General features: G+C 41.5%; 1 protein-coding gene across 1 annotated transcript in view; it reads right to left on the reverse strand.

Moving 5' to 3' along the window:
- The window catches only part of LAMB4 (laminin, beta 4), a gene marked incomplete at its 5' end in the record, with an annotated part of 48058 nt that overhangs the window by 909 nt on the left and 31878 nt on the right, over positions 1–15271 (reverse strand). The window contains 11 exons of the mRNA XM_010132407.1: positions 676–829; positions 1834–2010; positions 2250–2388; positions 3004–3211; positions 5006–5150; positions 6708–6908; positions 7800–8005; positions 11563–11723; positions 12094–12469; positions 12796–12892; positions 14123–14343. Coding sequence (XP_010130709.1) covers positions 676–829; positions 1834–2010; positions 2250–2388; positions 3004–3211; positions 5006–5150; positions 6708–6908; positions 7800–8005; positions 11563–11723; positions 12094–12469; positions 12796–12892; positions 14123–14343 — 2085 coding nt within the window. The remainder of the gene's footprint in view (positions 1–675; positions 830–1833; positions 2011–2249; positions 2389–3003; positions 3212–5005; positions 5151–6707; positions 6909–7799; positions 8006–11562; positions 11724–12093; positions 12470–12795; positions 12893–14122; positions 14344–15271) is intronic.

Raw genomic sequence — 15271 nt, forward strand, 5'->3', positions numbered from 1 at the left:
ACACTCTTCCTTTTTGGTGAGCCTCTAAACACACCCGAGGGGCTGTGTGAGAACTGGTGCTGGTATGGCCGCAGAAGCCACAGCCTTTGCTGTCTATGACCCCTCTGCCTGCCAGCCACAGCCCTGCAGGTCCAGGGCACGTTGGCTTCAATCTCCACAAGCCAGCATTTGTACCTGGTTTGTTCTGCCACTAGTCCAAGATAATGTCAGAAAGGGAACAAGTATGGACTGATGAAAACAGCCACCCTGCAGCTCTGTAACACAACTCATCACTCACGTAACGCATTTTCAGGTAAGAAAAGACAAGGCGCAGAGGAAGGATTTAAGGTCCAAATGCCCAAAGCAAGTGCGTAAGTCAAGGTTTCCAGCTAAACCTGCAGCTCAGTTTTACACAGATTTTGCACTTGTCCTGAATCAAATCACTCAGGCCCATGTATGGACACTTCTTAAACTCTGCTTACAGCAACCACATTATGTCAGAAAAAGTAAATAAGCAAAATCAATTCAACTACTTTTAAACTGTTTGAGTAGCTTCAAGCAGGGATTTTCACCAGTTAAACTGTTTTAAACCCATTTCAGGTGAACCTAGTCTGTTAGTGCCTATGGGCAAAGACTTCAGTTTTCATTCCTATCTGTCACAGTTTTCACCGCTCGCTGTGGAAGTGAGAACACCACCTGCTATTCTTTTAATTTTTTTTCCTGTCTCTTCAGCCAGTTTTTCAGCTTCTTCTTTCAGCCGCTTCACTTTTTCTAGTGTTACTTTTGGAAGTGCTTGGGCTTTTAGCTTTTCTTGAAGAATTGTGTACTTTCTTTTAATGTCAGCGAACTCCTGTAATAAAATGCCATTACTTAGTTTAAAAGCATCTCATAATTAATCTGGCGTACTGAAGATTTTTCTATTTTTTTTTAATATCCTCTTTGAACTGTACTTTAAATCTCTCATTCTCTTAAATCTTAAAAAAAAAATCCATAATGAGGGTACATTGAACAATGCTTTGCATTCTAATGATAGAAATAAATTAAACCAAACTGCCATTGGAGCAATCGAAAGGGGGGAGCAAGGATGTAAAGAAAATAGAAATGAAGATTTTTAAAGCTTATGCTGTTTTTAGTTTTTTTGATAGGGCTTTTCTGTAAATTTCATGTTGCCATGAAGCTTAATTCAAATGTAATGAATTATGTGGAGCAACATTGGTTTTTTACATTTTTGGCTGTAGTAATATTTACTGGCTAATCCATTCCCTGCTGATTTACATTGCTGTTGAGGCTGTAGTTTAGATTTCTACTAGGTTTCTTATAACCTGGAAGCTTGGTCATGCTCCGAGCTTGTGTTATGGGTGCCTGGTTCTCCTAACAATTTTAGCAAATTTCTAGCTGCGCTCTCAAGAATTTGAGCTACTGAAAAACCACCCAGCCAACCAAAAAATCCAAGTAACTCCCACAGCACTTTTCTCTGAAGGAGAATGGCACAGGATGAATGGCCAGGCTGCTTCCATCACTCACATATATTAATATCTGGTTTTGTGATTTGTTCTGTTGTGTTTACTGGTGCCCATGGTGACTGTGAATCTTATACACAGGGCAAGGAAAAATGTTGTGGAGTAGCCAGAGAAATGTGTATGTTTTCTTTCATTCAAGCAAACAGAAGTGTTACATGCCAGAAACCTTAAAATAAAAAATTAATTATTCTTAACCTGTGACATTTTACACTGCATGGTATAAGGAAAACATGAAACAGTTTTTGAGGAGAGCAGGGTAACACAATGACACTTCTGAATACTATTAAACATGGAGGGAATCTTTTTTCCCTTAACATGTGACAGAAAGGCTTACATTATCAATATTCTGGGCTTGCTTGTGTGCTGCTTCTGCCCCTGCTCTTGCCTTTGTAGCTTGATTCTTGTTCATCTTCATTTTTGCCTGCAATGTGGCAATTTCATCTTCCATCTCAGACTGTTTTCCTGACAAGTCTTTTAGTTCGTCCTTTGTCTTGTTCACTTGGTTCTCAGCCTAAAATAGAGCAATTGAAAGCTGTGTTTTCTTACGCAATGTCCATCCAGGCTGCATATGTTAATGAGGGAGATTAATGTCAACCAATTAAGAAGAGACTGTTAAACATTATGGAATCATTATCATATCTGTGCCACATTCTGGCTTTATTATGTATTTAAGTTTACATTAAGGAAACATCAAGATGAAGTAACTTTTTCTAAAATGTAATAAATAAAGATTTACAGCAAGATAGATACCTGTGAGATTTGTGTTCTAATGCCTTGTATCTCTTCATTTAACTTTAAGAAGGTGTTTTTGGAGTGTCCTTGGGACTTCACAACATTTTTTAGTTTATAGTTAATTTCATCCACAGGCAGAAGAGCTTTAGCTGCTTTGCTAGAAAAGGAAAAATGGAAGCGTGTGTAGTATCTTGGTGTGGACAGAAAAGCAAGAACACGTTTCAAATGCACCCATCCTCACATGCAGAAATGTTAAAGTCAAATCCAAAAACAACTGTTCAAATTGTGGTTCCTAAGTTGCCAAAATCTCAGTAAGGGACTTTGTGTAGGACCGCATGAGCTGCACTTTTAAAGGTGAGGCTGGACGCTGCGGGCTGCCTGGTGCTGCACTGCTAGTAAGGAAGACTTATGGATGAACCTATTTTTTCCCTCCCCAATTCTCCTTGGCTCACTCATATTAAAATCTCCCAGTGAACCAGATGTAATGCTCTACTAGGTCCATCGTGGAAGTAAGTAGCTGCTTTGGCCTCTTTGACTAAGCAGGCAGAGGAGCCAAGAGCTGGCGGGAGCTGCTTCCTTGCAGTGTGTTGTCTCCTGCAGTCTGAGCGGTCATGGCTCCTTCCTGCTGGAGAGGCTCTGTGGAAATGGCAAGCTGAAATCTGCGGTCAGCTAAAGTTTTCCCCCAGGATACTGCCTGGGGTATGGAGCAGCCTTACCATGCACAGTGCCACCCCAGCTGGAGTTGACATAAGTATGAGAATACCCTACTCACTTGGCTTCTTGTGCCTCCACCAGCAGCATCCAAGCTTCCTCCCTTTTTCTGCTTTGCTTATTTGCATTCAGTTTGTACTTCTCGCAGTGGCTCATAATGCTCCTGATTTTGCTGAGCATGCCTGTGAGCTCTTGTGGAATCAGGGGAATGTTTATTTGCAGAACGTAATTTGCCACCTTCTCAATGTCTTCTGGAGGTGCACTCTCATCTGTAACAGAAATGGAGATGAGAGTGTGCTGAAGCGTCTCTCTCCTCACAGTGGAATGTAAATGATCATGATGGCTGCCTACTCCTTGAGTTATGTGGGAGAATAAAGCTGACAGGCACAGCAAGGGGGTAAGAGAATTATCTCCAACATTTTGTAATTTAATATTATGCTTCCAGATACTGCTGTTAGTGTTGTCAGAACTGGCTAAAATGAGGATTTGAATCCACTTTGAACTGGGTTATTAAAATTCTGATGTAGAACTGACTCCCTGGAAGGTTTTAAAGCGGTGCATGGCACAGCTAGATGTGTCAGAGCCCATTTCTCCCTTGGCCCCCAGATCAAAGAGGTGCTGGAGAGACTGGGGTGTGAATGCAGCTTTCCAGGCTGGCCAGTGGGTGTATTCCGTTCCCTGGAGTTGCCACAATATTGAGAAAGTGGTTCCTTTGCTGGTTAATGAGAAAGGCTAAGCTACAGAGAAAACTTGGGTCAGACTTAGGATGGAAATTTACAGTAGAAAAAACATTTTGACAACTCTGCTTACAAATGAGCTTACTCTAGTTCTTTGCTAAGAGGCACAAATACAGATAGAGTGGTCAGTGCCTTGTGAAATCTCATCATCGCTTCTGTTTTCTGCTCACTTCCCTTTGTAGACCAGACCTTGGGGGATAAAACAGTTGATACATTAAATGTTTGTGCTAACACTCCAAAGTAACTCACCAAGAATTAAATAGCAGACATTTACTTTGCACGCAGTAGTGCATTTCTGAGAGCCATTTTCTGTAGAAATATGTTAATCTAAAATTACCATTCCCATCAATGTAGAGTACAACAGATTTAATGTAATTGTACGCATCTCAGCTGTTACTGTTCTTAAACTTCAATTTACAAAAGAAAAATTCATGAAAAAAATGCTTTTATAATTGTTAGTAAATGCTGTTTGTCTACTAAGAAATATAAGAACTAAGAAATACTAAGAAATATAAAAGAAAAGCCCACGGGGGAATTTTCAATTGCTATCAAATAAGTTTTCTTCCAGTTCAATAAAATAATTTAAATGTTCCTGAACAAAGGAAGTCCTCCATCCTCTGCCCTGGCTCCCATTTGGATGGAGAGGTACGAATGCCAAAGGACTGCCAACATCCAATCCTTAGAAATTTATGAGATCAGCTACATTCAAGAGATTAAAAAAATCCTACCATGTTTGAGCTCCTTTGATGTGCATCTGGTAAAAAATCTTAGGGTCTGTTTATGGCAATTGCGAGGGTGGAAGAAGTTTTACTGTATATATGGTGGTTTTGTTATTTTTTGTGAGAGCTGTGAATTTCTAGCAGAATCCTTTGATTCCTTGAGTTACAGCTTTATGGAGACGATGGAGTGGTATGTGTCCTAATTCCCACGCTCCCTATGGAGAGCCTCTATTTATGGGCCTGGAAGAAGGGGGTGGAATAACAATTTGAGGATGCATTGGTCATGCCTGGTCATTACATATGGTATGAAATTATCCTAGCAGTCCTTTTACTCAGATAAATCAGGAACTGAGAGAATTACTTGGATGCTTGCATTAATAAAAAAGGACAATGAGAACGTAACAGATCTATTGGAAATTAATACAAAGTATTGTCACCTGGGAGGAAGAAGCACTAGAAAAAAAGGGGTTGAAAAAGATTGCACAGATCAGAAGATAGACAAGAAATGTCATGTGTATACAGCTAGATAATTTTACGGCTGTCTATTATGCTATATTATATTGGAATATATATTAAAAATGAGTCAGAAAGAACTTTGCATATTTACCTAACAAGAAGTCTTTCACTTTTCGAATGAACTCCTTAGTGATCTCTCCATCAACTTCAATTTGACTCTTAGCCTTCTCCAGTTGCCCATTAAATTGTGAGCCTTTCAACTTGCTGTCTTCCGCCATTTTTCTAATGCTTTCAACCTGGAAATATTAGAAATAGCAGTGCCATTTTCTGGAGGTTATCATTGCTTGGCAAAGTGAGCTCAAAAATAATTTTGATCCAAGCCTCCCCTGGAATCACTCGATGTAGCTTTGAAAAGTAGTAGGAGACCCCTTTGGGGAACTCCAGAAGTTGCTACATCATGGCCTTCATCTGGCCTCAGAAAAAGCCTAAATCAAGCATTTTTTTCTCTCCACAACCACTGCTAAACCACAGCCCCTTCTGTTTCTAAAAGAAGCTGTTGACTGTTATTTTCCGTTGCAGTACTGCAGCATGTCAGTGATCAGATTCAGTACAGAAAAGGCATGTAATTTCATTTGCCTTTTCACATTGGACTTGCTATTAAATATACACTTAAGAGGACACAAATAAGGAAGGCAGAATTTAAGCTTGTCTTACCAAATTACATTTTGCAATTAAATTAGAATGCTTGATAATTTAAATGAGAGCTTTAGATTAATCATCAAATTCCAACAGTATTTTGCTTTGCTGGGGGCTATACTTTGGCTAAAGGAAATGCACAGGTACTGCCTCTCTGTGGTCTGTGGAAGAAATTAAGTTTCCCCATGCAACAAGAAAAACGATGATGTTTTTACTTCTAAAACATCTCAAAATACTTAATTCATATTTTCACAGAGCAGCCTGAGGCTCTGTGAGCACCAAAGGCAACTTCCCCACAGCCTGGTGCTCACCACCTTGGCAGGTGCCTTTTGCTGCAGCCCCTCTGTGTCCTGGGGCCCCAGGCATGTGCCCGACTGCTCATTTCTAAACCTGTTACTTGTGGTGCAGAGTGTCAAGTGCATTTTAAAAAGAGGAAATAGATGCACAGGGACAGGACAAAGCCACAGCAGAATTAGGTTTCTGTTGGAAAATGTGTTTTGCCTATACCTGTAACAGGCATCATCTCTGATTGTTAATAAGAACAAACTGTCTTTACTGGAGTTTTGGGATTTGTCCATTTTGTTTCCTTGGCACGTGTTGCATTGGCCACACTTTGCTTGAGTTATTTTTCACTGCTACTGTGCAGTACAGCCAACTACCTGATGCCCTTTTAAACATCACTGGGGTCAGAAAAGCTTCGTCTTGAAATTATTTGCAAAAGATTATTTAATGGCAAACATAGGAGCAATATGAAGCTGTACAAATAGAGCTTAGCACTATGCACAGCAGTATCCCACTGCAATAAGCATAGGCCAAACTCAGGCTACAGACAAATGGTGCCATTTCAATATTTCCCCCTAAAAATATAGACAATAATAGCCTGATGCCACCAACTTCCAAGGGCACAAGGCATCATGACCCATGAGATCTAGGCAGCTGTGAGCAAGAAGGCATAGCTAGGGCCACAGTGTCTTGGTGGAGTTGGCACCTAATACTCCTGGTGATGAACCATGATAGGTCTATGATCTTTGGTCAGAGTCCGTCACTATGTCACTGCTCTTTGTTCAAGGAGCGGGTGAGTTGTTGTAGATTTGTGACCTCCCAAATCTCATCCTCCGTTCATTTCTCTGAACAAATGTAGGTTAGATACACAGCACCTGATTCACAGGTTCCTGTAGCTGAGTAAAGTTATTTAGCAACACAGCAGTCTCCTCAGCTTTCCTGAGGGCATCAGTGGAGAGAGGAAGAGCTCCGCTGCAGTCTGGGCCACCGCACCGCCTGAGTCCATGACTGTCCCAGCACAAAGCTCCCCCGCAGGCTGCTGTGACACAGGGCTGGTCTCCTGGCACACCACAGATCTGCAATAAAGATGCTTATGTCAGGATTTCTCCGGGGGCCTGAGACACACTCCTGGGGGAAGGAAGATGTTTGACATAATACAAACATTGAACATGGGATGGTATTTTCCCAAAGAGACGGTGGTCTTGTCTCTCCAAAGATGGGTGTCACTGCCAGTTACTGGCCCCCGTCCCCTGACCTAAAGGATGCAATGGCAGCCCACGGCTCTGAGCATCCTTGCAGGAGCCATTTGTTGGGCTCCATGTATTGCACTAAGACCCTTGCTTCACACCTCTGTGGCAAAAGGGCTGAAACTGTCCCCTGGCTGTATACAGCCTGTGGGTCAAGGGCTTGTTCTAAAGTATCCAGGTTACATCTCATACGACACGGTACCATGTCTAGTTCTCCATATAGTTTGACACAGATGTTGAGACTAAAGGCTTAGATGGATGATCTCTTCCGGATCTGGCAAGGCTGGCTGAAAGTGCTACCAGGTATTTATTGCTGACCTGCAGAAGAACAGAAATCCCTTCCACTCCCATGGGAGATGCAAAAGATATGTGAGCATTCCCCATCCACTTCAGGGCAAAGCTGCTCTGCTTAGTTTAAGTTACTGATGGAGGAGGTTGGGGTTAATCTTTCTAAATTTACACTGATGTCCTCTTGAGACTACAAAGTGCTTAAACAGTTTCTTGTGCTGAGTCCGCCCTGGAAACAATGGCTTCCAGAAGGGTGCTAGTAACCACAGCTGAGAATTGCAGCTGTTTCTGATGTGACTGCTTGTCTGCACCAGGGAAGTGGTGTTTTCCAGATTTATAAATGCACATAAACACCATTTTAAAATAAAACCTACTAACAACATCAAAAAAGAGATTTTTGTTTAGCTCCCATTCAAAATTCACAGTGCCTACCTTTTCATTCAAGTTTTGGATGTTGGGGCTCTTGATCATCTTGAGCTGTTCCAGCACCTTGCTTGCTTTCAAGGCCTGATGGGCCAACATAGTGAGCATATGGTTCCTGGTGTCCTCTGAATACCTTACAGTAGAGATTGTCCGACTGGTCTTCTGTTCTGCCAGCAATGATACTTCAAAGTGTTTCCTAATGTTGGTGATGGCCTCTGTAGCAACAGAAATTTGGTTTAGTACCATCTGAATTTGGTTGCATTTAATTCATGTATTTACTTGAATTCTGGAGGAATGGTGAGTGACAGGTGATTCAGTTTGTTGTCACTGGTGTTTGTTTTGGGACAGCAGGGAGGGACAGGAGCTGTTGTTTTCCTCGCTCAAGCTTTTAAATTCTTTACTCAGTTGCCAAACAGGCATAGTTATTGATATTCATAAAATCTGCTAAAATAGATCAAGTACAGCAGATCCCAAGTCATTCTTCAGTCAAAGGTATGAGAAGCCAATGGAAGATACAAAAGTATGAAGGGGATCCCATTAATGACACAAACTGTTACTGATCTGCATGCCTCAGTAGCTCATGCATTGCTGCTGTTGCTGATCTGATAAAGTTCCTGTTCTGAAGTTTAGGTAGGAGAACTGTTTCTGCCAGCTTTGGGCCCCTCGCTTCAAGAAGGATGTGGTGGTGCTAGAGCAGGTTCAGAGAAGGGCAATGAAACTAGTGAATGGTTTAGAGAACTTACCTTATGAGGAGCGGCTGAGGGAACTGGGGTTGTTTAGTCTGGAGAAGAGGAGGCTCAGGGGAGACCTTATCGCTCTCTACAACTACCTGACAGGAGGTCATAGGGAGGTGGGGGTCCATCTCTTCTCCCATGTTATGAATGACAGGATGAGAGGGAATGGCCTTAAGCTGTGTCAGGGGAAATTTAGGTTGGATATCAGGAAAAATTTCTTTACACAGAGGGTCATTAAGCATTGGAACAGGCTGCCCAGGGAAGCGGTGGAGTCCCCATCCCTGGAGGTGTTTAAAAGCCATGTGCATGTGGTGCCGAGGGACATGGTTTAGGGACCCTGACAGTGCAGGATGAACAGTTGGACTCAATGATCTTGAAGGTCTCTTCCAACCAGATGATTCTGTGATTCTGTAAAACCTATGAAATGATCAGCTCTCTGCTTGTGAGTCAGGAAAGCATTTGTCCTGACTGTTCAGCATAGCACCCAAAAGTTAAATGGTCTGTTGAACTGAGGCCAAAATTTAGATTACAAATGGGAATTTATGAGTTTTCTTTGGCTCTGGAAAATCCAATTTCAGGGTTGATGCATTAACAAAAAAAGCATTTCCATGATAAGCTTGTAGGCCAGGCAAAAAATACTTTCCAGCAAGAGTCTGTCTTGTTTGCTTAGTGTAAGCTTTTCCTTAAGCGGACTCAAAAGGGTTGGAGAATATTACATTTTTTGCAGATTAATAGCCTAGGGAAAAGATTCCGGCCTTTTGCAAAACACATAATTTAAAGCTGCTGCTGTTGAGGCTTTCCAGATCTCCAGAGAACCCAAAGTTGTCCCCAAATCTTGAGGCACAAGTACGTGTAAGGAGCCAGAACTGATGTGTTGGCAGTGAAAAAGCATTAGAGGTCACTGAAGAGGTCATTAGAGGTCATCAGCATCCCTCTTTGTGCTGGTAACCAACTCAGTTACTAGTTGAAATCAATGACAAGGCACTCGTCAAGTCCTGTGTGCTTTGAATCAGGCTCTAAAGTCCTTGGTCTTGCATTGACTGAAGCTGAACAGTGTTTAGCTATCATGTGGAACAAGGGCTATTTATTTTCTCTTGTAACTTTTGAGAAAAATGTACAGTTTAAAGTTAGCTCCTCATACAATACACCTGGCAAGAGGCTGCTGTAACACCGTATCTAAGCTAGACTGTTTTCTGTGCAACTTTTCCATTGCAGGAATATTTTACAGTGGTTCAGCTCTCCGTTAAGTGGCACAAATGCATTTTTCATGTGATGGAGCTGTAGAGCTTCCAAGTTCCTTTACATTAAACACAGCGTCTTAGCACAGGCTTGATTTACAGCCTAGGAAGCTGTACTCACTGCATTACCCTACCACAGTGGCTGCAAAGCCAGGAGCCAAGGTGGGAAAGCCATAATTTAATGAGATCTCATAAATGGCAAACATTCTTTTAAGGACACTTGGTGTCTTGGGTTTTTTCCAGTGATTTAAGTTCATCATTAGATATTAACGTTTCCAAGTCAGCAAAGAGAGATAGGCAGGAGCCTGGTCCCCATGTGTCTGTGACACAATTGCCAAATGCGTCCCAGATAGTGCACGTGGCCGTATCCTGCTCTAACTCAGGAAAAAGGGGAGAGGAAGAAGCAGACAGATGTACCTAGCATGTGCTGCTGGGAGATCGGGTGAGGGAGCCAGGCTTCCTCCCAGATATCAGAGAAGCTGGTTATCTTGAAGAAAATGTTATTTCTGTGCTGTTACATGCTTGGTAGCAGGACAAATTAGTATTTGTGGCCTGATCAGCAATTCAGCTTAAATTCAAGGTCTTCCCCTCCCCACATCCCTGAGTACTTTTTATAGGGCTGTTTATCCATCTCCAAAAGATGAAGCAGGTTTGGAACATGACCAGAGAGCACCACGGATGTTTCAGCTGTGCATCCACTGACCTCGCTGGGATTGTTTCTTTGCCTTCCTGCCTTTCTCAGGGTCTGCACAAGACTTAGTTGAATTGGGAAGTGGAGCCTGGGAGAGCTGTGCTGACTGCTTTCATGGGGACCTGAGCGGAAGAGCTGGCCCCAGGGGCATTTTGCCAAGTACAAGGGGGCGGGGGAGCCCTAAATCTTAATTAATCCCTCTTTTCCCCCCTTCCTTTCCCTCAGCTTTGTGTTCTGTTGACTCTTCCTTTTTCTTTTTTTATCTTGTCTAGGCCAATCTTTTTCTTGCCCAAATGAAGCACAAAGGAACTATAAATGGGAGCGCATTGCCTGTAGCTTATGTCTTCTGTAGTGCACACCTTATCTTCCAGGGATTCATATCTTGGCAGCCATCTCTTTGGAGAGTGTATTGCTGACAACCTCCTGCCACTGTGGATGATCTAGGATCTGTCTGAGATCCCCGACTGATGTGTCCTCGTCTTTCTGCAAAAACCAGTCTGTGACAATGTCATTACTGCTACTAGCAGCTGATGGAGACTATACTTAGCTTATACACAGGCCGTGTAACTCTTACAAAAATACCAAGGAACTCAGTTTCTAACTTTGCATTTTTTGATGATGGAGAGCTAGTTCCTTACCACATAAAGTCATGTATTTTCCCATGGGAACGTTAAGAAATTGCAGTATGACTCTCCATTTTAATTAAACAAACCATTGCTCTAGAACATTCCTTAAGTATTGCTAAGAGTAAGAGGAATTAGAATTGGGGAAAAAGTCCTTTGCTGTTCTACTATACAGTCTGTGAGTCTATAACTGTGAAAGTGGGTGGCTTTTAAATCCTAATGTAAACATCAAGATTCATCAGACTTCTGGCTGGCATGACCCCGGCACATGCATCTGAAATTTAGATGGTAAAAATAATGGCATTTTAAGATAAAAGGAAGTTTGGAAAGTCAGTATAAAATGTTAGTATTTACATTTTTGTGCTACCATACGAAGCTAAAAATCTTTGAATCTTTGAAATGTCATATGGTTTGATGGTTGAAAAAAACATTCTGGAATTTCATGGAAAACGTTAACCTGTTTAAATGAATTGCTGGCTGCCTTACCTTTGAGGTTCAAGTACTGAAAACTTTGATGCAGATGTATTTTTTGTTGTAGAAGTTCATACACTAGGTCAGCTTCTTCCTCAATGTCTTCTATGTTCTTGTTAAGGTCAGGAAGCTCATACAGTGTACTGTGAAGGGGCTCCATTTGTTCAACTTTTTGTCTAAAAGGGAGATGGGAGTTATGCAGAAGTCAGACCAGATTGTTCTTAAACTAGAACTGAGACACACAATATTTTAGAGGACAAGAAATAAATGTCTAGATGAGCAGAAACATTTACTTGTAATGGCTTATTTAGAAAACCCTTAAGACAACTGGAAAATTCCATCATTTAAGTATATGTCTGTGGGTGACAGACGATATACATAAGAGTTGTTTTGTTCACAGATCTACTGAAAACAGTGATTTAGTAGTCCAGCATCTGTGTGCTGATCAGAATGCTCTGGGACTTGATGTGTAGGGATGGCTGGTGGAGCCCAGGGGAAGACTGCTTTCTCAGCCAAGGGATTATTTCAGGAGCAGCAAGCCCTTACTGAACATAGCCCTGAAAATCCTTGATGCCTGGGAGGGCCTCCAGTGAAAGAACAGGTTGTCTCAAGATTCTTTTGATTTCAGAAAGGGAATCTTCAAAGGCTTTGAAGCGCATGTCACAGCTGGGCATTCGTCCTCCTTTATCTTCAAGATTTGCTGCAAACCTCATTAACCCCTGAACAGTCTGAGAGAGGGCATTAATTTCAGTGTCCCACTGGTCAAAACAAAGATGACACTGACGGCAAGAGGGAAAGTCTTTCTCAAAGCCACGGCTGCACTGGTTGCAGAATCGGCCGGTGACACCAGCACGGCAGTTACATGCGCCGGTGGCTTTATCACACTTGGGCTGGCTGGTTCCCTCAGCGTTACACTCACACGCTGCAAGAAAAAGACAGCAAGTTACATCGTTGCTCCTTCTCCCTGGGATTAATGCATGCAGAAGGTAAGAGTTGTGTGTTTCAAGCCAATAAAAGCAAAGTGGACTGCCCGGCTAATGGCTCTTCTTAATCTCTAACTTCCGTGGTCCTATCATAACTGTAAAAGGAACATTATAGATAAATAGTATAAACACTTTCATCTCTTATGCACAAATGTACGAAAGCCTGTTTCTCTAGAGGTATGCCCATCTCTGCTATGAGTATAAAAGGTAACTGTTTCTTTTGAGGCAGTTCCTAATCCAATCATCCCCACTTAACAGTACTTACGAATGCAGTGCGTCTGAGGATTGCCGAAGTAATTTTCCTCACATTCGTCACAGTATCTTCCGCTGTAACCTAGCTTACATGGACACTGGCCTGTAAGCTGTAAAGACAGTTACGATTAAATAACTTCCTGCAGATATACATCATGCACTGGGCTGGATATACATTATATACTGGGTTTCATTTTCTCCATGTGACTTACGTCATACAGCTGTATGGGGACTGCAGTGACATTGCTTGCATATGGTCTTTGAATGTCATGGTTTTTACAGTATTGGCCCACTTCACCCATCCTTCTCCTGAAGGTTTTGCAAACAAAATGGACTTTGAGAGGTGGCTTTACTCTACTAATATGAAAGATTCTGTATGTTCCAGTCTACAGATTCACTGAGAACTCATCCTCTGTCTATGATCTGAGAAAGGATTCTTTTCCTTTGCAAGGCAGATTGTTATTTTTGTTGGAGAAACGTACTCATCTTAACATTTCAACTTTTAATGACATAATATGTTTACTGTATCTGAAAACTTCAAGGGTATATTATGCATATTACCCTAGAAAATTTATTTTGGAATTCAGCTATTAAATAAAAACTGCAGGGAATTACAGCTCTGATAACTGGTACAGCTCACAAAAAGCAGTAGTAGTTCTTTGAGTTAAGAGCTATGTTTGCTAGAAAACGTAATAAATTCACTAAATAAACCAGAACAAACAGAAAGCATATTGAAAGGAAAATGTGCAAGTATATCATTAAGTGCTTGGGATAAGCTCCTGGTGCTCTGAGGTCAATAGCAAAATTGCTGTTAACTTCATGGGACCACAATGTCCCCTCTCTATTCTCAAATGCCGATTTATTTTTTTCTACATTCTAGCCCTAAAAATTGCACAGGAATTAAAGATGAGAAACGATACTCTAGCAGTCTGATAGATGAGGCATGATTAATGTAATAGCCACAGCTGCTATTTTATGAAAATAAACAATTAAAATGATACTCATAAGGCTCTTGGGTCCTAGCCTAGACTTCCTTCTTCCCTATATTTATAATTACAAGGCAGTTTTTTCCTATGCGACATTTTCTTCAGAAGTATTTCTAACATCAACTTGACAAAGAAACACACAGGCAAAGAGAAATTGCTTACAAGCAGAGCCACATTATCAGCAGAGCACATTTGATATAATAACTCAAAGTGTGATCGCACCAACTGCAAACTTCCAAAGATGTGTTTTCTGGGAGCAAAACAAAACCCTACTCTCATTTATAAGAAGGTCCCCACCATGCCATCTCAAAACACCACCCCCCTGGTTCCTGGAAAGCGGAGTAATTTTCTTGCCTGGTTGCACTGGTTATTTTGGGAGTTTTTTGGATCACAGTCACAGATCTGACATCCTTTTCCACTAGCCAGGTCCCAGTAGCCAGAGACACACTGGTTGCATGTTGTGCCCACTACATTGGGCAGGCAAGGGCAAGCTCCTGTGGCTGGGTCACACAGACAAGCTGTGTCCGCCCCTGGGCACATGGTAGGGTGAACACCCGCTGGATTGCACATGCACCCTGGAAAAAAATGGACGGTTACTACAGCAGATGATAATACAGACAGTCGATGGGCAGTCAGAGCTGTATATGAAGACCGTGCTGTAGGTTTACTTACAGTAATCTTGAACACATTTTTAATCTCTTACAGTTTTTCTATCTTTCTATGATAGCTTATACATTGCTTTGAGCAAACTTACTGGGAACGTTCAGTACTTTTAATACAGGTGCAAAAAATGAAGACCTAGTGAATTTTGAATAATATTAGAATGAAATGTTAAATATGCTGGGTAAGGAGGAATTGATTTACAGTAGGCACTAACCCAGCGTGTGAAACCCCAGTAAACCAAGTAAGATAAGAAGTCTTCCTTGTGAGGAGCCAAAAGATTTTGCTTAACCATTTGTAACAGACATCTTGTGAGAATGAACAAGGAATGGGCTTGAACTGTATTTTAGAGATTCCCAGAAAAAGACTTTCTTGAAAACACCTAGAATTGTCTGGCCTGTAGAAATTAGACCCTCAGTCAGGCACATTTGTGAAAATAGTCTTTGAGAAACATTGGGAAGAAACTTATGCCTTGCTTTTTCTCATACTCCTGCCTTCCTGTTAAAAATGTGAGTTACTGGCAGTGTCCTCATGGAGTCTACTAAACTGCCTGAACAGTCTTGTTCTACCCACTTAATGAAAACAACTGGTAAGGGGAGGAGCTCAGCAAGGGATCATCTGGTCAACTGAGTATTGCTTAGCTGGCATCAATCAATCAGCAACGTGGATAAACAATTATCTTTGGATTCCTTTACTTTTGATTCCTTCCTGGATGGGCTCAATGCACATTTAATTTTTTCTAACAGAGAGTACTGATTTCATTTCACAAATGAGTATCTCCTAGGAGTGAAATTCAGTATGAGATTTAGTGAGATTTGGATGAAAAAGAATGTAATAGATACC

This window comes from Buceros rhinoceros, unplaced genomic scaffold, assembly GCF_000710305.1.
Source record: "Buceros rhinoceros silvestris isolate BGI_N320 unplaced genomic scaffold, ASM71030v1 scaffold10113, whole genome shotgun sequence".
In the NCBI taxonomy this organism is placed as follows: domain Eukaryota; kingdom Metazoa; phylum Chordata; class Aves; order Bucerotiformes; family Bucerotidae; genus Buceros; species Buceros rhinoceros.